General features: G+C 49.7%; 1 protein-coding gene across 18 annotated transcripts in view; it reads left to right on the top strand.

The window, feature by feature from the left end:
• The window catches only part of MICAL3 (microtubule associated monooxygenase, calponin and LIM domain containing 3), a 234354-nt gene that overhangs the window by 131696 nt on the left and 77538 nt on the right, over positions 1 to 25120 (top strand). For 13 of the 18 annotated variants that reach the window (XM_054543024.2, XM_054543027.2, XM_054543033.2 and 10 more), the window contains 7 exons: positions 2203 to 2399; positions 4000 to 4112; positions 4203 to 4265; positions 5393 to 5566; positions 7083 to 7166; positions 18861 to 19047; positions 24817 to 24905. In XM_054543024.2, coding sequence (XP_054398999.2) covers positions 2203 to 2399; positions 4000 to 4112; positions 4203 to 4265; positions 5393 to 5566; positions 7083 to 7166; positions 18861 to 19047; positions 24817 to 24905 — 907 coding nt within the window. Of the gene's footprint in view, positions 1 to 2202; positions 2400 to 3999; positions 4113 to 4202; positions 4266 to 5392; positions 5567 to 7082; positions 7167 to 10140; positions 10240 to 12014; positions 12072 to 15484; positions 15593 to 18032; positions 18141 to 18860; positions 19048 to 24816; positions 24906 to 25120 lie in introns of all 18 variants that reach the window. The other 5 variants (XM_063722747.1, XM_063722746.1, XM_054543034.2 and 2 more) reach the window with 2 other exon arrangements.

Genomic DNA, 25120 nt, shown 5'->3' with positions numbered 1-25120 from the left:
ACCACTCTGCTATCAAGTAACATTTTGTCCTTTTTCCAAGAATGAGGTACATAGTAAGATACTTTCTCTAAAAGGCAGTGATTTTGATTTCACTGTATTTGAAACTCTGTATGTCATGTATTATATAGTTCAACCCAGGAATGATTTTTATTTTTATTTTTTTCCAATTTTTTTTTGTGCTCCTATAGCTGAGTTTTAAAAATCATAACACTCATAAGTCAAAAACTGGTTTTGACACCCACCTGGGCCTGTTAGCTTCCCACAAAGGAAAACTGTTTATTGGCGCCAATTGAACTCTTCATTTCGGCCAGCTATCTCTCAAATTTTATGGGTCACAAGGGAAACCTGGCTAGAACATTTGGCCAGCTCAAGGCAAATGTGTCACTACTAACAAAGCAAAACATCATGAACACTTGGCCAATTTATGATGGTTCATTGGTATTTTCTCTGTGTTAAAGACTGCATTTTTTACAGACATACTCTGTTGTCCTACCCACCTATCCCAGTGACATCTCCTTTGGCCATTCTCCACTCACCTGTCTACAGAATCAGAGCTCTAGGGTGACCCCAGGTCAGCTACGGGGACCAGCACACCCAGGTTCCCCCATCGGCATTTGTTACCACGGAAGCCAAACAGAAGGATTCAGAAGCAGAGCATGTTGCGTTATTTTGGTTTCCCGTCCTTTTCATCATTAGGTCCACTTAAGGGGCCAATTTCTGTTTGTTTTGTTTAATGATTGCTTAAGGAATCCTACAAGATATAGTTGCTATTTATATGATGGTTATAAACTGACGAGGCAAGAGCTGGTAAAAATAGCCTTGTGCAGTGTGGATTACAAATGGGGATTTCTGGTGTGCTTGGATGGAGGTAAGTGACCTCTGGTGCTCCTGTCACTTAGCTCACCCAGAAGTTGATAGCAAGTAAGTTAAAATAGGGCTTATTCACTCCTGCCAAAGAAAGTGGGTGGGGCAAGGAAGAGCAGCTTGGGAAAGATAGTGATCAGTGTCAGAGGACGGGCGGGTGAGTCAGCTCTGTTCCAGAGGGAACAGGCAGAAGTGGTTGAGGGAGCCTAGCGGGTGGGGGTTGAGGGGCACCTGGAGAAGGTTAGGGGACCGTCTTCTAGGAAGGCAAAGCAGCACAGGGATAGTGCAGCACCGTTCAGCAGCAGTGAGGTCATAGTTCAGAGGCTGAACCTACGGTGAGGAGGAGTTTGAGAAAATGGAAAATGCTGTGGGGTCCTAGGTTAATGCAGAATAAGGGCTGCTGGGTTAACCTGAAGTCATGTAAAGAAGAATGCGGTCGGTCTTCTGAAAAGCAAGAGGCTTAAACCCAGTAGGAAATGACCATTAATCTAAATAGGAAACTTAGCAATGGAAAAATTTTTTGAGGAGGATTTTGGAATTTCCCCTCCAGGAGAAGGCTAAGGTTGATCAGAGCTGATTTAGTACCTTAACAGCTCGTCAGGTCTAAGGGCCATGGTGCGTGATAGTCCCTGGCCTGTAGGAGCAATCTGATCCAAATAGGAGATGTATTATGTTTTGACATTAGTTTAATGTGGATGGGCCATACACAAGGATCAAGATATATTAAAGACAGTTCCTATTATTTTCTATTTTTATTTTTAGAGACAGGTCCTGCCCTATTTCCCAGGATACAGGGCAGTGGCACAGTCATAGTTCATTGCAACCTTGAACTTGTGGGCTCAACTGATTCTCCTGCCTCAGCCTCCCAAGTAGCTAGGACTGTAGGCATATGCCGCCATGCCTAGCTAATTTTTAATTTGAATTAAATTTTTAATTTAAATTGAACTCATGGGCTCAAGCAATTCTCCTGCCTCACCCTTCCAAAGTGTTGGGATCACAGGTGTGAACCACTGTGCCCAGCCAGTCCCTATTCTCGAGCTCACATTTTAGTAGTACATTTGTGTTACTAGAAAAATGAGAGTAATTTTTTGACTTTCCCTCTTTTTTTTTCTTTGGTGGGTAGACCTTTAATCACTTCCTGAGGTTGCTTTGCCTTTGCTCAGTAAAAAGAAAAAGAACAAGAGGTGAGATAAGACAGGTTTGCTCTCAGATGTCAGCGATGCACAGCACCCTGGATTTTAGTTGAAAACGGAGAAAGGACGATGACTCCAGGATACTGTGTTTCTGTTTAAGGACAGTCAACCTATCTTGATACATTTTCCTTGTCCTGTTTCTCAGAGATTTTGATTCTTTGGATGAGCAAAATGTGGAGAAGAATAACCAGCTGGCCTTTGACATTGCTGAGAAGGAATTGGGCATTTCCCCCATCATGACAGGCAAAGAAATGGCCTCCGTGGGGGAGCCTGATAAGCTGTCCATGGTGATGTACCTGACTCAGTTCTACGAGATGTTTAAGGACTCCCTCCCCTCTAGCGGTAAGGCCTGGGAGGAGCTGCTTTGCAGCCCCCTGCTGCTGTGCTGTGGCCCGGCTGTTCCTTCCTTCCTCCCAACTGTCCCGCAGCAGTGCCACCAAACACAAAGTTACTCTGTGTTTTTACCAGTTAGCTGTCAGGGAAATCTCTGGAGCTTTGCTTCATTATTTCTCCCTTCTCTAGTAGTATGTTCTCAACCCCTCCTTTCTTTCTCACTGCATTTATAAAAATGCAGAAATCGTTCCTGTACCAAGTCTTTTTCCGTGACCACCACCTTCTGGTGCTCGTGCTCTCAGAGCCAGCCTTTTTGAAGAAGTGGTTTATGCTTGTGGCCTCTGCTTCTGCACGGCCCAAACTTTGTAGCGGGTTATAATCCGGCTTCTGTTCGTACCGCGCTACTGCGGCTGTTCCCCAGTGAGGAGGATTCCCACCTCATACTCTTTTCTCAGTTCCCATCTCTCATGCACTTGCTTTTCTGCATTGTTGAGCGCCAGAGAACGATGTCCCTTTTCTTGGAATTCTTTTGTCTCCTCCATGTCTGTGATCCTGAAACACTCTTGTCCCCCTTCTTTCTCCTGTCACTGTACCTTCTCTGGCTTCTTTCTACTCCTACTTCTTAGCACTTCCCAAAAATCTTTGCTTGGCTCTCAGCTTGCTGCCTCAGGCTCTCATACTGCTACAAAAAATATTCCTGTTGTCATTAGTTGTCCCTTAGAGTAAGTGTAGTATGAGGCTAGAGTGTTGGCTGTGGGGTCTGACCTGGATTTACAGTATCCCGGGCTTCCACTTGGCCTTAGGCAAGTTACTGAATTTTCCTGTGTCTCACTTTCCGTCAACCTATCTTGTAAAACGGGGTAACGGGTGTAAAATGGGGATAATATGTATAATTACATTGTGATGTGCCAAGAAGGATGTTTGGCCAGTGGAAGTACTTAATAAATGTTAGTGATTTACTATGAATTAATGACTATTTTAAAAATTGCTGTTGTTACTAATGAAACATTGAAATCCAAAAAGCTTGTGTTACCACTCTCCAGTGCTTTCTAGCCCATATATTCTTGTAAGGATCTGTGGCTTTTCCTGGTTAGCCATGCCATTCTTACAACAGAAAGCCACAGCTCTAACACCGACATACCCATTCAGTGCCACCCCTATCTGTGTGCAGCTCAGAGCGTGACATCTGCATACACTAAAACCAGGAACCCTGAGTTCATCGCCTCTCTGCTTTTCTCTCTCCCTCCCTCTGTCTCTGTCCTGAAATTTTTATCACAAAAACGAGCCTTCAGCACTCTGCTGTAACTAACAATCACAGCCAGCTTCCAACTTTTGAAAAGCAAAAGTGCAGGTTTTGGTAACTGAAGTAGATTGGGAAGAAGAGTCATTTTTGTTTATGTGGATGAACAAAAGAAGGCTCAATGTCCATACCCAAGTATGCATTTCCTCCGTGGCGTTTCCTACTGAGACCACATGCTTGTCATGAAGCTGGTGAACCTTTAGAGCCTTCTGAGGCTCTGCGAACCATCCATGAGGGAGAGTGGTTTTGGTCAGGATTTTGCGGCGCCCTCAAGGGCTGTGCTTGAACATCACTGGTTTCTGTTCCCAGACACCTTGGACCTAAATGCCGAGGAGAAAGCAGTCCTGATAGCCAGCACCAGATCCCCTATCTCCTTTCTAAGCAAACTTGGCCAGACCATCTCTCGGAAGCGTTCTCCCAAGGTATGTGGAAGAGTCTCTTGATTGGCTGCAAAGCTAATGGCAAGGTATGTGTGGCTAGAATAATGCAGTTTCCCTCCTCCCTTGGTACAGGATAAAAAGGAAAAGGACCTGGATGGTGCTGGGAAGAGGAGAAAGACCAGTCAATCAGAGGAGGTGAGATTCACTTGGGGAATTGCTAGAATGGTCATGTGGAATAGCCCTTTTTGGTTAAAATTCTTCATTTCCACATTGGTATTGCTAGGTCTTTTCATATTCATCCTTTATGAGGATTTCTGTTGGGCTTTTTCTTTTCTTGTTTTTCTTTTCTTTTTATTTTTTTTTTGAGACAGAGTCTTGCTCCATTGCCCAGGCTGGAGTATAGTGGTGCGATCTGGGCTCACTGCAACCTCCGCTTCCTGGATTTGGGTTCAAGCAATTCTCCTGCCTAGGCCTTCCAAGTAGCTGGGATTACAGGCATGTGCCACCACACCCAGCTAATTTTTGTAATTTTTTTTTTTTTTTTTTTTTTTTTTTTTTTTTTTTGAGACAGAGTCTGGCTCTGTTACCCAGGCTGAGCCTGAGTGCAGTAGTGCAATCTCGGCTCACTGCAACCTCCACCTCCAGGGTTCAAGCGATTCTCATGCCTCAGCCTCCCAAGTAGCTGGGATTACAGGTGTGCATCACCATGTCCTGCTAATTTTTGTATTTTTAGTAGAGACGGAGTTTCACCATGCTGGCCAGGCTGGTCTCGAACTCCTGACCTCAAGTGATCCGCCCACCTTGGCCTCCCAAAGTGCTGGGATTATAGGCATGAGCCACCACACCCAGCCAAATTGTTCTAATTTTTTAGTAGAGATGGGGTTTTACCGTGTTGTCCAGGCTGGTTTCAAACTCCTGGCTTCAAGCGATCCACCCATCTTGGCCTCCCAAAGTCCTGGGATTACAGGTGTGAGCCACCATGCCTGGCCTCTCTGGTTTTTTCTGTGGATGTTTGCCTTTGTTTAATTTTCCAGAGCACACCAGGGATGCACACATGTGCACCGGGGCCTCCTTGTTTCTTTGGATCACACATGTGTTCGAGGGCAGTGGCTTCCTGGAATGTGGCAGTACCAGCACAGGTCCCAGTACTCTTTATACGGCCCTAGCTCCAGGCTTGCTGTCTCCATGTGGACACGGGAACCTTGAGAGCTGAGCCAGACCACCAGCCCCCATGCCAGGTCCCGGGTGCACTTCTGTGAGGGAGGGGCATGGGGGGAGCCTCCTGTCACAGCGCTGGGCTCTTTGGGGTTGGCATTGACCAGGAGGAAGCTCCTCGGGGCCACAGAGGAGAAAGAGCGACCCTGGTGAGCACTCTGACAGACAGGAGGATGGACGTTGCCGTTGGGAACCAGAACAAAGTGAAGTACATGGCGACCCAGCTGCTGGCCAAATTTGAAGAGAATGCGCCCGCACAGTCCATCGGCATACGGAGACAGGTAAACCCAACCTGTGCCCTGCCCACACCGATCTGGTCAGGTCACACAAGAAGGGAGGATCTTTTCCGTCCATTGAGATGGGCTGTGTCACAGACCCCGGGGTTCATGGGCTGGCATCTGGCTTTCCCTTGCCTGACTGCGGCAAAGAAGAGCCCTGTATATGCTTGCTTCAGGCTCTGAGGGTTGCTCCGTCCTCAGCGTTCAGGCCTGAGGTGTCCACTGACAAGAATCAGCAGAGGGATCTAAAAAAATCTGTATTCATATACCTGTGTACATCTGTACACGTTTGCAGACATATTTAAATTCTAGAGAAGTACACACTTACTGAGGAAAATGCTGAAAAGTACAGTAAAGGTAATTAAGCCACCTGTAATTCTATTAATTAATATTTTCCTGCCCTTCTTTCTGGTGTTTTTTTCAGTGTATTCTTGTTTTTGTAGATGAGGTCATTCTTAACATATACTTTTCGATTCTCCTTTTTTCATTTAACCATAGGCATTCCCATGTTGTTCCTGACTCTTTACAAGCACCTTCTGGAATGTGTGGGCATCAGGCTTCTCTTAGCTGTTGCTCTAGCGTTGGATGTTCAAGTTGTTTCTCATCTTTGGATAAACGTTCTTATGATAAAGCTTCTTTTGTGTGTTGCAGCTGTCTCTCGGGATATTTTCCTAGGAATATGAGCATTGAGTGCTAAGCAGCACTCCCACACGCCATGCATGCGAGTGCATGGCAGCAGCTTGTGGCTTGGGGTGTCTTGGTTAGGGTGTGTCTCTCCCCTTGCTTGTCTAAAAGTCGCTCTGACTTCTTACAAGAGGCGGGGCTGGGATTTTGGAGATTCGCACTGAAAGTGTCTCATAAGTCTCCATGATAACTGGAGAGAGCAGCCGGAGGGCAGGGCTGCTTCTCTGAATGTCCCTTCTCTCTCTCCATCTTTTCCATGCCCATCAGCCATTCTTCCTATGGACCAGATGGGTGGGAGCAGCTTTGCTTGGAGTCTGGCCATAATTAACTACCTCCCACATCTAGTCTTTGCATGCCAGTCTTTTCATGCTGTGGCTGAAAAGGTGATGATATTCATTGATAAACAGTTGTGGTTGTCTGGAGGCTCTGGCAGCCCCAGGTGCCCCTGCCTTGGGAAGGCTGGAATGCTGTCCATTAGAGGAAGGTTGCCTCTAAGAGAAGGTTGCTTTCCTCATTTTGGATGGGAATATTAGTTTTCCAAATCAGAATTAGTGGTTTAGACTCAGAGAACATGTAGCTTGGAAAAGAGATGATGCGTATTACAGCTTCTGTTTTCCTTTTTCTGTTCTTTTACATTTGCTTTTGGTTTGGGGGAGGCTGTTAGCTTTGCTTTAGAAGTGTAACTTTCTAAGAAAGAATCCCCCTCTTCCCCACAGTTCACGGATATGGGGCTGTTGCCTGTGAGTTCTTTCTGTTCTTTTTCCACCTTAATGTATTTTTATTTTGTTTTGTCTCCATGTCCTGTCCCCACCCACACTTGACCTGTGTGTCCCAGCTGACACAAGAGCGTGGGGCCAGCCAGCCGTCCTGCTGCCTGCCTGGGCAGGTTCGCCCTGCCCCCACCCCCCCGTGGAAACAGGTAAAGGAACTGCCAGGGCCAGGATGGGTGCTGTCTCTCCAGGCCTTCCTCCCCCTCCTCCTGAGCCAGCCAGAGTTCAGGCCTGTGCTCTGGAATCCTAGCTCATGAGGGCAGGAAATCTCTGCTCATTCGAGTAGTAGCTCTGGGAAAACATTGAACAGGCAGTGCTGATTGATTGCATGACTTATGTAACTCCTGGGGATTTGAGAAAGAGTTAAAAGGGAGACTGTTGATTTGGTTTGAAACTCGCTGAAGCTGTGTGGTAGGTGGCTCACCCAAGGGTACCCGTGCTCTTGGGTTTGCTATTGTCACATTTGTCTCAAGTTGACTTTTTTCTAGCATGTTTCCTCGTGACCTTGGGAGAGGGAATTCTGAGTATGTCAGGCCTGAGAGTTGGGGTGTAGAGCCTTTTACATTAAATAGGAGAATGTTATCCAGGAAAATAGTCTGGAACTATGAGTTTGTGTTTGTTTTAAATCCTGGATGAAGGTATTCCTGGACATTTTCTTGGTGTTTTCTCTACATTTAAATTAATGTTTTTGGAAATTTTCACCAAAACCTTGGCAGGATCTCCTGGAAAACTGCTTATCCTCAGTAGTACAGAATAGGGCAGGTGATGGCATGTGCTTTCTAAGAGAAAACCCAGCAGAGGAATTGGGAACCCCAGCTGCGTTTCCTCCATGTCACAGCTGAGCAAGTCCCTGCTCTCGAGTGGAGCCAGGGTTGGCTGCCTCATCGTCCGATATCATTTAGGTCTGCTGAGATGCCGAGAGGGCCATGAGCTGGCCCTGGATGCCGTCAGTGCCTTCCGTAGTTGGTCTCCGCAGCCTCCTGTGCTGTAAAGTGAGTTTATTGTTAGGAGATACTGAGGAGTGGTGAGTTGGGTTTTATTTAAATTACTTACATTCGGGCAAAAATGTTCTTTTCTAACCATTCTTTGATAACATAGCACATTAAAGGCAGGGCCCAAAAGGCTGAGATGGAATTTTGGGAGCTGTGTCCAAACTCACAACAGAAGGCGAATTCACTCTTTCTCTGTGCATGAGGGAGGTCTTCTGAAAAATCTAATTGGAAGTTTACTTGCATTTTATTTTCTTAACCTTTGCCTTGATGTCTAGGTGGAAGATATGATTTGAAAGATGATGCTTAGTTGAGGATCTGTTGCAGGGGAAAGTGAACTCTAAATTGGATTCCAAAACTTCTTACAGTATTCATGACGGGGGCCTGAAGTGGGAGGAGCCGAGGGAGAGGGAGGTCGGGAGTGACATAGGCGAGTGGGGGAACAGGTGGCTGTGGCTGGAATGGCACTGAGGGGCCGCCGGAAGCACTCTCCCTGGAGAAAGTTGGTAGTCCCTGCCAGCGCAGCTTGTCACCTGAGTCAGTATGGTCATGGTGGAGTAGGAGACTGGCAGGCTGTATGGGCAGTAGAATAGAACCATGAAAGTCAAACGCAGGTTCTGTGGGATGGGCACCGGAGATTACAGTTGGAGACAGTAGCTGGGCAAATGTGTAAATGAGACTTGATTGGTGAGAAATCGTTAGCGGTGAGAACCCCGTTAGGTTCTTTGGTACAGGGGATATCCAGTAGGGATTTGCGAATTTGCCAGGTGACAGGGAGGTAGCACTGTGAACCAGAACTCACAGTTCTTATGTCCATGTGAAATGTATAGTATTCACATAGAACTTTCTCAGCTCTAAATCATGCATTTGGGCCTTCTAAATTTATCTCCTGAAAGAGAGTTGGAGTTGCAGTGCCAGATACTTGCAGAAGCCTGGGACAGAGGAACTCCAGTGGTACCCAGGCCCTGCGTCTGATGCCTCCCATGTCTGGCCCTCCGCATCTCCCTTCAGGAAGCAGGGCTGACTGGCAGCACGCCATTGTGACTCATGGTGCTTCTCTGGAGGTGGTTCAGAGGCAGGAGGGCATTGCCTGGCAGGACAGTGATAGCTGAGCTGACAGAAGGGCCCGCTTCAGCCTAGGTCATCGTATGGAAGAGGGAAAATAATAGCAGCTCAGCCTGCCAGTGGCTTCTCTTTATTTCCTTACTTTGGAAACACTGTGGCTCTTCCCTTCCCCACCCTTTTGCCTTTTGATCTCAGAAACACATCCTGAAGGCAAGCTCTGTGCGTTAACCAGCCCTAGTTTGGAAGTAGATTGTCATGGGAGCTCTGAGCGAGTACGGGGCTGTTTCCCCAGGCCTTGTGGCTTCCCTGCTCCCCCACTCCCTGCATGCTGCCCCGTGGGTCACCTGGGCACAGGGAGATGAGACTTTCCCTGGCAGGTATCAGAGAGGCCTGGGAATGTGTGATTGTTTCTCAAATACCAGCGGCTTTGTAAATTGTAGACAGACTCTCGAAGGGAATATGGTGGAGGGGGCAGAAATGAGGGAAAAGCCAGGGACGTGTATATGGCATTCAAATGTTAGTGAGACACATTTAATTTTGACGTCATGCTCCTGCCTTTCTTGCATTTCCTTGTTAGTTTCCTGGAGCCCTTTGAGCCTCCGTGAGTGCAGGGACTGAGAGGAGGGCAGCAGTGCCAGCCACTATCACAGCTGCTCCCTGAAGGGGCTGCTGCTTCGCTGCATTGGATGCACATGACCAAGCCCTTGAGAGGGGGTCTCTGTGTCCCCTCTTAGTGGTTGGCCTGTTTGCCCTCTCTACTCATCAACAAGCCTATTTCTTGTATCCCCAACTTCCCTGAGAAAACTGTTGCTCCCTGGCACCTGGAAAGTGCTGCACCGCTGGTTCTCCCCAGTCCCGCAGATCACCCCTGTGGCTGTGCCTATCAGAAGGTGCACGTCCCACGTGGGGGCCCACGGGAGACCACTGGGCTGCCCTCTGAGGATGGAGGGGCAAGGAAAGGCCTCCTGGGGTGCTTCTGACAAACACCCTTCAGTCCTCCCAGAACCAGCTTCCACATGGCCACTGTTTGAATAATGTTCTCTCTGTTTGTTGTCTGTTGGTGTAAAAGCAACGGGAAAAGGAGTATTCTCGGACCTGCCCCAAAAAAGTGATCACCCTGTCTCCTCCCCCTACTCCACCTCCCTGTCGGGCACATGGCGGCCAGCAGGTGATCCTCTCTGCATGCTCCGTGTTCCTGTCTCTGTCTGCCTGCCTGTCTGTGTAGGTGACTAGTGCAGAGACCAAGTCACTTTCCCTCTTACCAGCAATAACTGTCAAGAAGAAAGACCATGCGTAGAAACCGTTTGTGGTGGAAGCAACTTTTATGGCCCTCAGGATGGTGCATCCTACATTCATACCTGACCCTGGTCAGTCCCACCCACATCATGGAAACACGACTGTCCCACCATGAACTAGAAGTTCAGCTGTAATTGATGTTTGTCACGCATCCGAGGCCCAGGAGCCTGAGAGCAGCCTGTTTTTCTAAAACCCCACTGAAGGCAGCCCTTTTCTCTCGCTGCACAGTGAGGTGGGGTAAGGCCTTTGGGCGCTGCCGCAGGGCTTCTCCACGTGAGTTTCGTTCCTTCTGATTCTGGGAGCTCTGCCTCTTGCCCGTTTGGCATCTTCCAACAAACACTCCTCCCCCCTGCACTCGCACGCCAGGCACAGCATTCGGGAGCGGCCCCATAGCCAGCCGCAGCTGTGGCCAGTGAGGACAGCAGGCGTGTGTCTGCAGCATGTTTGTAGGATGGCATTGTTGACCTTCATGATATGTTTCTATAAAATGTGAGTTTCAACAGCAGGATCTATGGAAAGGCATTTTCCCACCTAAGGTGGCCTATTTAAAGTGTGACCGTAGTAACGTGACTGATTTTAAAGGCCCCACCTGTGTCCATGGTTCCCAGAGCTGAGCCGTTGCAGCAGCTGGGTGCCTTCATCTACACGAGAGCTAGCCGTCCTCAGCGTCTGCTGTCGCCTGGGAAGCGTGCTCAGTTCTTCTCAAGCTGTGTCTCCGTCAGTTCTCACAATAACGCTGTGAGGCAGGTGCTGTTACTGGCTCCGTTTTACCAGGGAGGAGACTGAAGCATAGGGCGGAGAGGGCGTGTCACGTGTCTGAGCCACATAGTAAGCAATGCAGCCAGACTCGAATCTGGCTTGTGGGACCGGGGCTACGCTCCGGCCTCCCTCTGCCCACAGAGACATTATGCTCACGGGTGCTAGATAGGAGCAGCCACGTCAGAGGCCTTGGGGCTGTTTTTCCACCCGCACGTGGCTGTAAGGTGAACCCTTAGCCAGCCAAAGAGTAATGCGAGCAGCCTTCCCTGGTCCTGTGATTGCTGCTTCTGGCTCCTCGGATGAGCAAGGCCGTGTCCCTACCTGCAGGTCTCTACCCTTTCACATATACCTTCCCGTCCATTCGCCAAAAACACATTCACTTCTCCCTTTAATAAATTATGCTTTGGCCCGATGCTCCTATTCAGGAACCACTCCCCACTCTGGAGTTTCCTCTGGACTGCTGTCTTAGTCATTTATTTTAGCCAATTTCCACCTCCCCACCTTTGCTTTCTAAAATGTCTCATTGTGGAATGTGTCACCCTTTTAACCTGCCTCTCCTTCTAAACCTTCCATTTGATGCCTCTGATCTTATGCCACTGTGTGAAAGAAATATGCTTGTTCCACCTTTGTACTAACCATAGTTCTTTATTGATCCGTGTAGCTGGCCTCATCGGAGGCCGGTGGGGGGCGGAATGGCTGTGCAGAAAGTCGGCCTTGTGTCATGGGATTTGATACAGATGGGATTATGGTTACCTGGGGATGGGATTAGTAGGGGAAGGGGATATGTGTTGAACTCTGCATTTCTGCCCCTGAATTTCCCACTGTCGTTTAGTAGGTCCAAATAGAGCGATATGCATGGAGCTTAAGTTTCTACTTTGTTGCCAACAGACATACAGGGATCTTGATGCTGACAACCGTGGCAAGCAGAGCTCCCACCATGAGAGGGTAAAAGAGCATGAACCCGTGGCATGGGATGCTGAGAGCCAAGCACACGGGGCACGCTGTGGTGGTGGGGCAGCGGGAAGGGTTGTGGGGGACGGCCCCCTCCCCTTGCTTTTTGCACGCTCTTGTCACCCAGCCAAGAGCCAGAATTCTTTTTGCTAGCAGTGTTGACCAATGCATATAGCATTCACTGTAAAGCAGTCACCCATCTGGCATTCAGATGGGATGCTGATCCTAAATGTGTGTGTTCTTGTAAAGGGCCTTAACGACTTCCCATTTCTGCCCACTGTTCCCCTTCCAAGACCATACTATTTCCACCCCCAAACTATGTGCCAGTGGTAGAGTGGTGTAGCATTGGACTGTCAGATACAACTTCTTAGGGAGAAGGTCTAGATCAGTATTCAAGGGGCATTCAACAGTCACGGATCTTGAAGTGGAAATCCTAAGAGAGCCAAAGCTCTTACCAGCGTGAGGATTTTTCCAGTGGGATGAGAATGAGGGGGAGAAAGGTAGGTGATGGCAAAATGGGGCTGTACCCGTGGAAAGCTTTAGTCTTTTCTGAAAAACTGAGGGGAGAAATTACTGATTGCAGCTGGCCATCGTATAATGTGAGGGATAGCTGCGATGCCCAGTTAAAGAAGCTGGCTTACTTTATGAAACTTTTGTTCTTGTTATTCCTACCCTTAAAGATCTCCAAGTGGGTATAGCTCTGCAGCTAGCGGGAAGAATCATCTCTAGTTGTTAATCTCACAAAAGCCATTTTGGTTTCTAACTCCCTTCTGCCTTTGCTCTCTGAGAAATGCAGTTATGGCCAAGCAGTAAATTAGGTTACCCCTCGGACCCAATAGGAGCTAATCATAGTGCCATCTTCCTGCTCCCTCTCACCAGGCTGGCAGTGCGCAGTGTGTGTGCTGCCTGAACCTGGTGCTGGGTCGGGGAGAGGAGACTGGGCTGGAGGTGGGGGTCTTTCCCACCCCCTTTCATGGCCTCGCCCCACTGTGCTCACCCTTTCTGGGGCTGCTCTCCCACAGCGCTGTGTGCCCAGCCTCTTTCTCCCTTCTTCCCAGGCTGTGTCCCCTCAAAAAGGAAAGCAGCCCTTTTCATTGAGCAGGGCAGTGCCCTCCATTTTGGGGATTGCATATTTAATGAGATGCTGATAATGTTTAATGAAACAGTGCTTAAAAGAAGAAGGGAGGGGAAGGTCAGGCATGGTGGCTCAGGCCTGTAATCCCAGCACTTTGGGAGGCCGAGGCAGGCGGATCACGAGGTCAGGAGATCGAGACCATCCTGGCTAACACAGTGAAACCCCGTCTCTACTAATACAAAAAAATTAACCAGGCATGGTGGCGGGTGCCTGTAGTCCCAGCCACTCGGGAGGCTGAGGCAGGAGAATGGCATCAACCCAGGAGGCAGAGCTTGCAGTGAGCCCAGATCGCACCACTGCACGCCAGCCTGGGCGACAGAGCCGGGGCGACGGAATCAGACTCCGTCTCAAAAAAAAGAAGAAGGCAGGGGAGCATGTTGAATAGGAGAGATTGGCAGTGAGAAACAATTTGAAGTTTAGGGCTGTGGTGCAGAGAGAGGATGAGTTAGGGTTTTGAGCTCAGGAGGCAATAAGGCTTGCAGAGATGTTTCTCTCTTTTTCCCTCTGAGCTGGTTTCTGCACTCCTCGCTGCAGGGCTCCAGGCTGGATACTTTTGAGGACACTACTTAAGTTCTTTTCTTGGAGTCTGCTGCCATTCTCCCTAACCTCCATAACCTCCCTAACCTCCATAACCTCCCTAACCTCCATAACCTCCCTAACCTCCATAACCTCCATAACTTCCATAACCTCCCTAACCTCCATAACCTCCCTAACCTCCATAACCTCCAAAACCTCCATAACCTCTCTAGCCTCCCTAACCTCCATAACTTCCATAACCTCCCTAACCTCCATAACCTCCAAAACCTCCATAACCTCCCTAGCCTCCCTAACCTCCCTAACCTCCATAACTTCCATAACCTCCCTAACCTCTATAACCTCCAAAACCTCCATAACCTCCCTAGCCTCCCTAACCTCCCTAACCTCCATAACCTCCATAACTTCCATAACCTCCCTAACCTCCATAACCTTCCTAACCTCCATAACCTCCCTAACCTCCATAACCTCCCTAACCTCCCTAACCTCCATAACTTCCATAACCTCCCTAACCTCCATAACCTTCCTAACCTCCATAACCTCCCTAACCTCCATAACCTCCCTAACCTCCATAACCTCCCTAACCTCCATAATCCTGCACGTGTACTCGCCCTCTCTGCCCCACCTCTACCCAGTCCCCCACTCCTCCCCTTGGCTCTGACTGCTCTGCCCCCCAGGGGGCTACTGAGTCTCCCTCTTGCTTCCTTCTGGGGGGCGGTGCTTACAGCCATCTTCTCCAGCTCCCTCTGGGGCCTGTGTTGCTGAGCCCAGGGCCAAGGAGCTGGCTGAGTGTCTCAAGCAGAGGCTGTTGAAGTACCAGGTAACTGCCACTCTATGTCGCCACCCCACGGAGCTATGAAGTGCACGTGGCTGAGGTAGGGAGTGTGACCAATCTGGCTTGGAGTTGGAGGAGCAGAGGGCTTCCTAGCACCATGACTTAATGCTGTCCTTCCCACCTGTAAATAGTTCATTCTGAACCTGGTGGGAAACGAAGCAGTTATTGGTTGCCAAAGCTTTTAGTCACTGCCTCACTCTCTGGGGACTGAGTTCCTAGCTGCATGGGCCCACGGCTAAGGGAGACCCTTGCCCAGTTTTGTTACGTGTGCTATGTGCAGTCTGCAGAGGACTTGGGCTCAAGTCTTTTCTCCTCATCTTTGCTTGGGATTCAGCTGGCTCTTTGGCAAGCGGAGCCTCTGAGCACTAAGCGGAAGGAAGAGATGCTGCATTCCTGGCCCTTCTGTAGAAGGAGTGAGCTTCACTCTAGATTTGCTGTCTCCGCTGCCTGCTACTTCTAAGGCCAATGGAGTGATAGGGTGGCAGGAGAATCTTTTTGCCCTGGAGAAATCCCAGCTCAGGCTGGAGGTTGCTCTCGGCAGAGCACAGAGCATGTGAGTCGACAAGCCACCCCCCTGCCCCTCCTGCTGGCTGCCTTACGCGCTCAGAGGGAGACCGGGGCTGTGCCAGGCGGCCCACAGCTGCGGGACCGCGTTCCAGGGCGTGCGCTGCTGCAAGCATGAGCGAAGGACAGTTAAAAGCAAAACGGAAGCCTTGCATGGGCCACTTATGCTTCTGGAGCTACTTTTTTTTTTTTTTTTTTTTTTTTACTACACATGGTATTTAGATAAAGGTCTAGAGTAAAAGACTCTACAACTGCCAACCATCTTATGTTCAGAGGTCAGTGTGTGACTTAATTTAACCTTTCCTTTACTTTTGTTTTTCTCCATCTTGTATTTTATAGCCAGAGCCTGAACCTCCTCGTCGATTTTTTGTCGACCAGTGGGAGCTTTCTCTTAGTCTCCGCTCCTCTGCCCGCCCCGCCTCTCCCTCCTCCGACTCCCTCCGACAGGTAGCATGGCCTAGGACTCACTAAAGCTCTGCCCTCCGCAGCCTCCACTCATGTCACTTTCGCGAGTGTCACGTACCCCAGGAGGCTGCAGTGTTCCTCACTTGGGCCCGTCTCCTGTAGGGAGCCGGCTGCATGTGTTGCTGTCTGCCTGTGTCGATCTCGTGTGTGAGGTCTGTGGCACACTCCTCAGCTAAAGTGGCTGCTGGCTTTCATCCATCTGTATCTGACACATCCAGGTCTGTTCATGTGAACCCGCTTTGATCCTATTTCAACTATATCAAATAATGATAAATGTTTTTCAGCCATTGGCTTTTTTAACTTCACATGTCTTCCAAAATAATATGTGTTACAAAGTAGGAACCACAGTGTAATTAAATCACCTCAGTGGAGGGGTGACGATGCGGTATTGTGGCTGCCTGTTGTCATCATTTGAGGAATGAACGCAGCTGTCACCTGAAGTAGTGCTGGTCCAGTTGTAGCGAGTTTCTAGAGAGATTGGAAGGTCTCTTTGCCGCTCCTACTGGTATTTCCCGTGCCTGGGTTGACGCCTATGTGCGTGGTAGCATATGCACACGTATGGTGGGCAGTGGGATCAATCCCGCAATTGCCACATTTCTGCTATTTTTTATGAGTGATGAGAAGGAAAGCATCGCTTTTCATGCCAGAAACAAATAGAACTTTAGTCTTCACCTCTCTTGCAGGGAAGCTTGTCAGTGTTGCCGACTTGCTGAGAACTGAATGTGGCAGATGCCTTTGCGCGGGCAGCCCCAGGTTTAGTTCAACTAAACGCAGATGGTTTAGTTCAGGAGAGAAGGGTCCTGGCTGAGCAGTGAGGGTCCAGGGCTGGCTTGGTGTCCTGGCCTCATACTTGGCATCTGGTCCACACTCCCCCGTGTCTGCTGCAGAATGAGAGAAATGCCATTTTCTGCTCCCTCAGTGTCAGCTGTTAAGTTATCTGCTCAGCTCTGCCTGGTGTCTGTCTGTCCCAAGCCTCAGTTTCTTTAGTGTCCCTAAAGAAGGTTTAGATCTGAGAGCCATATGTTTGTCTTGACCACTAATAGGTATAATCTGTGAAGTTAATGGGCAAATGGCACCAATCCTTGGGAATCTTATTTTTGAATTAAAATCTGTAGTTGCTTCTTCAGTTCAGCTGAGCCTTGAGCTGAGCCACAAGAACGGCTTCGTCATGTGTGTATCTGTGAGCCCCTCGAGCGCCTGCTTCCCCCTGCCCGGTGCTTCTGTGATTCTTCCTCACACGAGGCCTTATGCGTCTGTCCGTTCAGGCCGTGTCCTAAGGGGGCTGTTGGCATCCCCAGGATAATGGCTCACGGTGAGTTTCTGAGTCAGAATTAGGGTCAGGTTCCCCCAGGGGGCAGGGAGCCCCCTTACTCCATGAAGTTCATGAGAGGAGCATCACCCACATGGTGGCATGGCCATCTCCACATGGAAGGGTGACTTGATCGTGGGAGTCTCTAGAGGATTTCCTCTTGGGACAGGTCAAGGCGGGGCTGCCTGGGCACCCAGCTTAGGTGTGAGCAGGGCGGCTCACGATGGAGACGTGGAAGTTTCTCCTGTGGTTTCTTCAGTGTTGCCAGAAAGAGGCTTGAGTTGGTTGGGTTTTTTTCTCTTACCTTTCTTCTACCTCTAAAATAATCCCTCCTGGCCGAGAACACATTCCCATCTCCCTGGGCTGGTGGAGCAGCTTGGCTGCATGGCCACACCTCGTGGCCAACATGCCCAGCCCATTGTAGAAGGCTTTGGCCTCAGCACCTGGATGGGCCACACGGGCCTCATCATGCTGCCCTCAGACCCCCAATAACATCAGCAGGGAGAAAGGGCTGAGAGGCTTCTTCCAAAACAGCCTGGGAGCGTTCACTGCCTGTGGCAGGCATTGTCGGGTCAAGCATCAGGAAGCAGGAAGAGATGGCGATGTGTGCTACCCACACAGAGGTGGCCTGTGCAGGAGTGAGCATGGTTCCTTCTGAGTGAGGAGATGGCCTCCTGGACCATGAAAGGCGGGGTCAGCCTGGGCACCGCTGCGTACATGGGGGTGCTCCTCGAGTTCTGTGAACACAGCCCAGCTCCGCAGGACCCAGGCCCTGCCTGCCCGTCTCTGTGCGCGTTCGCCCTGCCTTCTACCACCATTCCCTGGAACTGTGCATTCCACAGAGATGGGGGAGACCCAGTTCTTCCCGAGGAAGACACTTTCCCTGCAGCCGTCCTGCCTGTGCCGGTACCCCTGTGTGGACACTGACGCGATGTTTTTCTTCCACCCGGTTTCCCTGCCTGTGAGCACTGTGTTGGCATGGTTTGCTGCTGCACCTTGTATTCAAATTGCACTTCCCAAAGATTTCTTTTTTTCCCGTGTCTTCTTAATTTATGTCTTTTTTTCCTTCTCATTTCCCTTCATTCTGGTCATTTTGTAATCTTCAACCGATAGAAGTATATAAAGATGTACACGGGCGGAGTGAGCTCATTGGCTGAGCAGATAGCCAATCAGCTTCAAAGGAAAGAACAACCCAAAGCCCTTCTAGACAAGAAGGAACTGGTAAGAGATGCCTCCAGGCACTGTGTAGCTAGACCCAGCACAGCTATGGGAAACACACCTGTGTGCTGAGTCACTTATAGCTTGTGTAGCCCGTGTATGCTATGCGGTAATTGCTTTTGAGGTTGTCTGGGTTTTGATAACCAAATTCCTAAGACTGCAGCAGTTGTGTGAGTCCAGGGACCCACATATATTCATGTGAACTGTGTCAACACGGAATAGATACAGATACAGCTACCCTCAGAACAGAATTCTGCCAGCTCTTCCATTTGAGCTGGGGACCCTCGGGCCCCTTCCTGCCTTCTTCCATGTGCGTCTTTTCCATCATGCCCCTCCCATCCCTTCTCGCCCCTCTCCCTCCATTGCTGTTTCTCTAAGACTCTTTCTTGTCAATATTTCCCAGCGTCGCCAGGCTGTATCATAGCATTACTCAAGTCTGGTGTGAAACACTGTGATGCTGGCTCCCTCGTCAGCGGCAGGCTGGCCCGGGCTTTCGCGGTTGTGCCAAGTGTTCTCTGTCAGCGCCTGGAGGCAGTGACTGTGGTGGTGCCGTCACTCTGTGGCAGAGCCAAGAGCACAGTTGACCGTAGCCAGTTAGTAATCTGTCTCAAAGCAGACCCCTTAGTGAGGGTTGGCTTTGCTCTCGCCAGGCTGTGCCTCTAGGAGGGCCTGTGTGACACTCCCTGAGGTGCTCCCCTTCCTCCCGCCCGCCACCTCCTGCAGGGCTCCATGAAGAAGGAGTTCCCACAGAACCTGGGAGGCAGCGACACGTGCTACTTCTGCCAGAAGCGGGTCTACGTGATGGAGAGGCTGAGTGCCGAGGGCAAGTTCTTCCACCGGAGCTGCTTCAAGTGCGAGTACTGCGCCACCACCCTGCGCCTTTCAGCCTACGCCTACGACATCGAGGATGGTGAGACACGCCGCGCCTCCGGCCCCACTGAGAAACTGTGTTTGGACAGTGTTTCCATCTGAGCTGGGCGCCTTCGGGCCCCTTCCTGCCTTATTCCATGTGCGTCTTTTCCATCATGCCTCTCCCAGCCTTTCTTGCCCCTCTCCCTCCATCGCTCTTTCTCTAAGACTCTTACTTACCAATATTTCGCAGCGTCACCAGGCTGATGAGAATGGCATGCATTTACCTAAGTCATTTCCCTGACTTCAGGAACACTTACTTGCTTTCTGACCTCAGGGTGGGAGCTTGAGATAAAAGGAACACAATAAAAATCAGGTTATTTGTCTTTACAGAAGGGGACTTGCACGTCCATAGAAGTCACATATTTTGCCTAAGGTTGATGATGACAGCAAGTTGGAGCTGGGTCTCAGGCCCCTGGGTTCTCAGACCTTTGCTCTTGGAGATGTGTGCAGGGTGGCCCATGTTAACACCTCTCTGGCATCTGTCTGATCTCTCTCTGGTGGATTGTGAACCATTGCACAGGGCCTGAATCTGATTTACTGTGGTGTTCAAGGCCTGGTCTTTGGCAACATGTGCTGCCAGTTTTTACAGTGAAAAGACCTCGATAAGGTAACAGTAGAGAATTCCGCACACAGACGATAGAGCCATCGTGATGGGCAGAGGCAGGCTGGCCGCCATCTGAGGACCCTGCATTGATGACCCCCAGCCCCATTCGTATAGGATGCTGGAGGGACTTCGTGGGAGGCAGTCTTATAGATTCCAGAGTAATGAGGGGGCCTAGATTAATAGGAGAGGCAGTAATCTTTGCAAGGTGGCATAAAGACCCTGACATTGATAGAAGATTGCGTGACTGTGAGATTATAAAGTGAGGTCATATAGCAGAGGGATACCATGCAGTTAGGACTTAGTCACTTCAGCTGTCCTGAGGGTGAACAAACAGGCACCTCTGTTAGAAGGGGCAAGGAAGGAGCCCAGAGAGGTGAGCCGAGAAAGGCTGACTCCCGTCATGGTGCCTGGCCCTTCTACTATGTTGGTGAAAAGCACTCCCAAGTCGGGGAAGGGTGGAAGAATCAGGACGCTGTTTAGATAAGGCAGGCAGATTGTTTGCTGTCAAGTCTTCTGTGCCACCTCTCCCACACACCTGCTCTCTGGATAGCTCATTTGATCTCAAGGATGGAGCCTGACAGGGGGAGCCACCCAACCTCGCTCAGCTGTCCCTGATGCTCAGGGTGTTCTAGTTAGCCTCTGACTGTGGAGTCTGCCCGGAAAGATGTTGCAAGGTGCAGCTGATTGATCTACGGGTACTTTTGCCCATGGGTGTGCACGCATCTTTGCTGCATTCTGTGAAAGATGCAGAAGTGTAATGTGTGCCTCCAGGAGCTCCCTGTCCTATGGGGATGAGACCCATGAAGAGTAGCAGGCGACACGAGTGTGTGCAGCGAAAGGCTCGGTTACACAGCCTAGGTTGTTGCTTTGTAGCAGCGCAGGGGAGGAGGAAATCTGTGAAGTTCAAGAGCATATTGGAATGACCTCCCTGACCCTTGGCTAGACTTTGAGAGAGAAGGGTATGGTGGCTGAGTAGAGGGCAGAGGTGCGCACCTGGCAGGAGCTTGGGTGGCAGTGAGAGGCCGAGAGAGGATGAGGCCAGCCTGGTTGAGTGCAGTATTCTTAACACTGGAGCAGAGAAGACAGCCGTTGTAAACCAGCTCCCCAAATTTTAACCCAGATAAAATGTTCATCAGCTTAGCCCCTCCACAGTCCTCCCCCTCATCTGTCAGAGGACAGATGGACTAGAGCCAGGAAGGAACTGAAGTTTTAGCCTGTTTTTTATCCAAGTTGCCAGGTGTCTCAGAAATCTAACTGAAGAGGCTCAGAGAACAAAGAATAAGCTGGGGAGGTTGTGGCAGGAGGAAGTAACCGAGGCCTTGTGCTGGGCCCCAACACATCACACCCTTTGTCCTCACAACAACCCCATTAGGTAACGCTTTTTATTACTGTAATTAGAAGTCAGGAAGCTGAGTTCAGAGAACTTGTATGTTGTTTGTCCAAATTGACACAACTAGTAATAGCTCACTTGCACCAAATGACACCTGAGATTCATTCCAGGTCAGATATTCAGGGATTGTGACTCCAGGCGTGCTGCCAACTCCATACTAGTAAATTCAGAATCATATTTGAAGATGTCCCCGTGTTTTACTTGTGGTGCTATTTGTTCTGTCTTCAGCTCTTTCTGGAGGATGCCGTCTGCTCAAACACAGAGCTGTTCTTTCTTTTTTTGCAAAGCACTAGCTCATTTGTGATCGCTGCCAGCTCTTAAGACAAGGACTCAAAATTAGTGTCAGGCCCTTCCCTGTCATCTTGAGAAGAGACACACACTACCTCCACAGGTGGTGTGTGCAGGGTGGCCCTCGTCAGTGACGAGCCTGAGACTGTCTCCATCCCTGCAGCAGCCTCCAAGCCAGCCATGCATCTTCCGCTTGGACCACTGGTCTCCTTGCCTCTGTTACACCCCAGTCTGTTTCCACAGAGCAACCGGAGGGATTTTAAAAGGTGTGACTTGGATCTCACCAATGTCCTAGCCACTGCCGTGCAGACAGAGCCCACAACCTTGTCCCAGGTGGAAAGAGCATTGCGTGTCCACTCCAGCCTCTGCCGTCGGCTGCCCCCCAGTGTGTTGCACTCTTTGCTCCTGTGTCTTTCCATCCCATAAGCATGATGAAGCCACTGCTCCCTTAGGACGTGGCTCTGCTGTATCCTCTCCTGGGGTACACCCCCTGGTCTCCACAGGGTGAGCTGCCTGTGTTCCACATCTCCATGTGGCTCTCCTCAGAGAGGGGTCTGGCTCTTTTGATAGAGGGCAGCTGCCCAGGCACCAGTGCACCCGTGTGATTCTCCATGCAGGGCTCGCACTGTCTCATCCATGCGTCTATGGAGAACCAGTCTGTCTGCTTGCCTGGGGGCTCTCGGTGTTCAGATCGGTAGCTGTCATACAGTGGCACTCAGGCCTGGGTGAATGAATGAATGAACAGCCCACTTGACCCTGGGTTTGCCCTGTGGCCATCTGTTTTCTCCATTTCCCTTTTCCAGTCACTCCCATATTCAGTTATCAGGATTCCTTAATTTGGACCATTGAGAATCAGTCACTTGACTGAATCACCCACAATTCGTAGCTAATTAAAAACATAGCAAGGCTGGGTTTACCACTGAGGCAAGCATAGTAGTGTCTCGGTAGTGCAGGCTCTAGCACCAGCATCCTGGACCACATCCACCTCTGCAGTTCACTGACTGTGGGACACGCTGGGCAGGTCGCTCGGCCTCCTGTGCCTCGCTGAGAAAGAGGTGGGTACTAATGGCACCTGCCTCACCAGCTTGTTGGGGGTTAAATGAGTTGATAGATGGAAAGCAGTTTAAATAGTGCCTGGCACTTGGCAAATGTTAACATTAAAATTAGCTTTTTTTTTTTTTTTTTTTTTTAATTTAAAAAGCAAAAAGTGCCATCGTGTTGAGTTTGGGAAGGGATATGGGGAGATGCGTACACGTGACTTGTGCCACCTCATTTAATATCTCCACCTATGAGTTGGGTACTGTGTTCTTGTCCATGGGAGGAGACATTTTCCAAAAGACAGATGAGTTCACACGGCTACTGAGCAGTTGAGACAGAGTTGGAACGGAGATCACGCTTAGCGCTCACATTGCTCGCGTCATCTGTACTGCCTTCCTAGAGAACACAGTTTGCTGGAACTTTTTGATTAGGCTTGGAGGACTTGTTTCTGAAATGTCAACCTCTTTTCTTTATTAGTTTAGGATACCAGAGCAGAGTTCAATGAGGATTCAGTTGAGTTCAATTGAGTTATAGTTTAAGATCTGGGATTCCACTTTTGCAAAAACAAGCAAATTAATGTAGGAAAAAAATAGAAGGAAGAAATGAAAGCCATGATAACATTTTAGTTTTCTGATACTGTAATAAGCAAGGCTCTTGGTTACAAGTAATAGAAACCCAATGCAGATGACAGTTGAAGCCTTAACTTTACAGCTTCCATCCAGATAGCAGTCCCCAGGGAAGGGCTGCCCCTTCCCTCACCTCCCTCACCATCCCCATAACGTCTCCAGCGAGCCTGCCTTTAGCCACATGCCAGTCCCCAGAGCACCCTGTCCTGGGTGGGGTGGAGGGAGTGAGTTGCCAAGTGGCCTGGGTCATGCGTTACTGGTGGTGGAAGGTCAGGCCACGTGGTTGCCAGCCCCTGTCAGTCTCATGGAGGAGGGAGGGGTATTTCTTAAAGAACGAGATAGAAAACAGACCAAAACAAGTAGCACATGATCCAAGCACTCATACATCTTATCTTATCGTAATTATTGGTGGCCAACATTTACAAAAGCTGAGTGGCTTATTCAGATGGGAAAAGGAAGTCGTGGCCAAGCTCCAGGCAACAACCCGTGGCTCTACTCCCCTGGTGGAGGAACAAGCGGTAAGACTGGCGGGCTTTTGGCTGTCAGGTGTTGCCACTGTAGAGTCTCTGCATCCTGGCCAAGTGCCAGTAGCCAGTGAAACATTCTATCTGAGAAAGTATACTAGGCATTATGAAAATTATTTAAAATCTGTGTCTTTCTAATAGCTTTATTCAGCATTGGATAGGGAGTGCAGGTAAAACAAGTCAGTTTCTCTGAAGGAAAAGAAGAAAGATATAATCAGATCATCAGGGAAAGGGAAAGGGAAGAATGCCATCTTACCTTTATTTTCTTTGACTTTTAGGTCCTCTTATTGTAGCTTTGAGATCAGGAAAGCTCATTTGTCTAAGAAGCACTCTCTACAAATGAGGAAAATGAAATGGGATTACGTCTGTTTCAACAGTTTCTGTAGTAGGGTTTATCACTTGAGATTCAAAAGTCGTCGGTCGCTCTTTAAGTGAGAGTAAAAAAGAGTCAGAAAAAAATGACTGTGTGGGTCAATTCCATCACCAGAGTCATGGGAAAAGCCAAGTTCAGTGGTGTGCAGGTTTTTCTGACCACACCCCCCATGGGGATACACGCTACATTGAGACCCAGACACAGGTGCAAGTTCCAAGAAATAACGTTTTATTCTCATCATGCCACAGTACACTCTGGTTTCTATTCTATTCTGTTCTGTTCTGTTCTGTTCTGTTCTGTTCTGTTCTATGCTGTTCTGTTCTATGCTGTTCTATGCTGTTCCGTTCCATCCTACTCATAGTCCATTGCAGTATTTTTTGTTTTCTAATGTCCTTTCCTGCTGATCCTGACCCTCTGAGGGGACTGGGAGGGGGTTAGGGATAGGGTGCGGGAGGGGGAGCAGCAGAGATGGGCCTGTCAGAGCCAATGCCAGGCGATGCCACACCCCTGCAGCCTCCACGCCTCCACCCCGCACTTGTATTCATTCTTGGTTTCCCCAGCAATGCTACTCCCAGCGTTTCATGTGACCACATCTTTGTTCCTCACACACTGCCACTTTGTTTCCTGGCCCTGCCACACAGGCCTCACATCTTTGCTCTGGGCACTGATTGGGTGATGGCTTAATGGCCTTCACATTCCCAAAGGAAAAGACCCCCTTCAGGCCAAGCGAGAGGAGGGCTAGAATCAAAGTTTACCTGGAGGAACTGGCTTCTCTGGACAAGAAAGCTGGGCCCAGGGAAGGCTGGGTGGCTTGATGGCCTCGTGAGGCTGGAGGAGATGGAAAGGAGTGGCTGAGACCAGGGAGGCACGTTCAGGATCCGTGCCTGGCTCATCGCCTCTGTCCCTGCCTCTTGCTGTCTGCAGGTAAATTCTACTGTAAGCCACACTACTGCTATCGACTCTCTGGGTACGCACAAAGGAAGAGACCAGCGGTGGCTCCCCTGTCTGGAAAGGTAATGGTGACCATCCTGTAAGTGGGGGAGAAGCAGTGGGTGTTGCAGCAGTGTGGCTATGGGCCGGGGGCGGCCAACCTGCAAACGCCCCTGCGGCCTTGCCTCTCCTGGGAACGGGGAGGGCCCGAGATGCAGTGGCAGTCCTGGCTGGGGAGGGAACCATCTTTTCATGGATGATCTGAGGTTGCCTCGCTAAGGTAAAGGCTCCACCTGCC

This window comes from Pongo abelii, chromosome 23, assembly GCF_028885655.2.
Source record: "Pongo abelii isolate AG06213 chromosome 23, NHGRI_mPonAbe1-v2.0_pri, whole genome shotgun sequence".
Classification (NCBI taxonomy): Eukaryota; Metazoa; Chordata; class Mammalia; order Primates; family Hominidae; genus Pongo; species Pongo abelii.
Note: the sequence above shows the minus strand (reverse complement) of the source record. Positions and strands in the feature narration are given on the sequence as shown.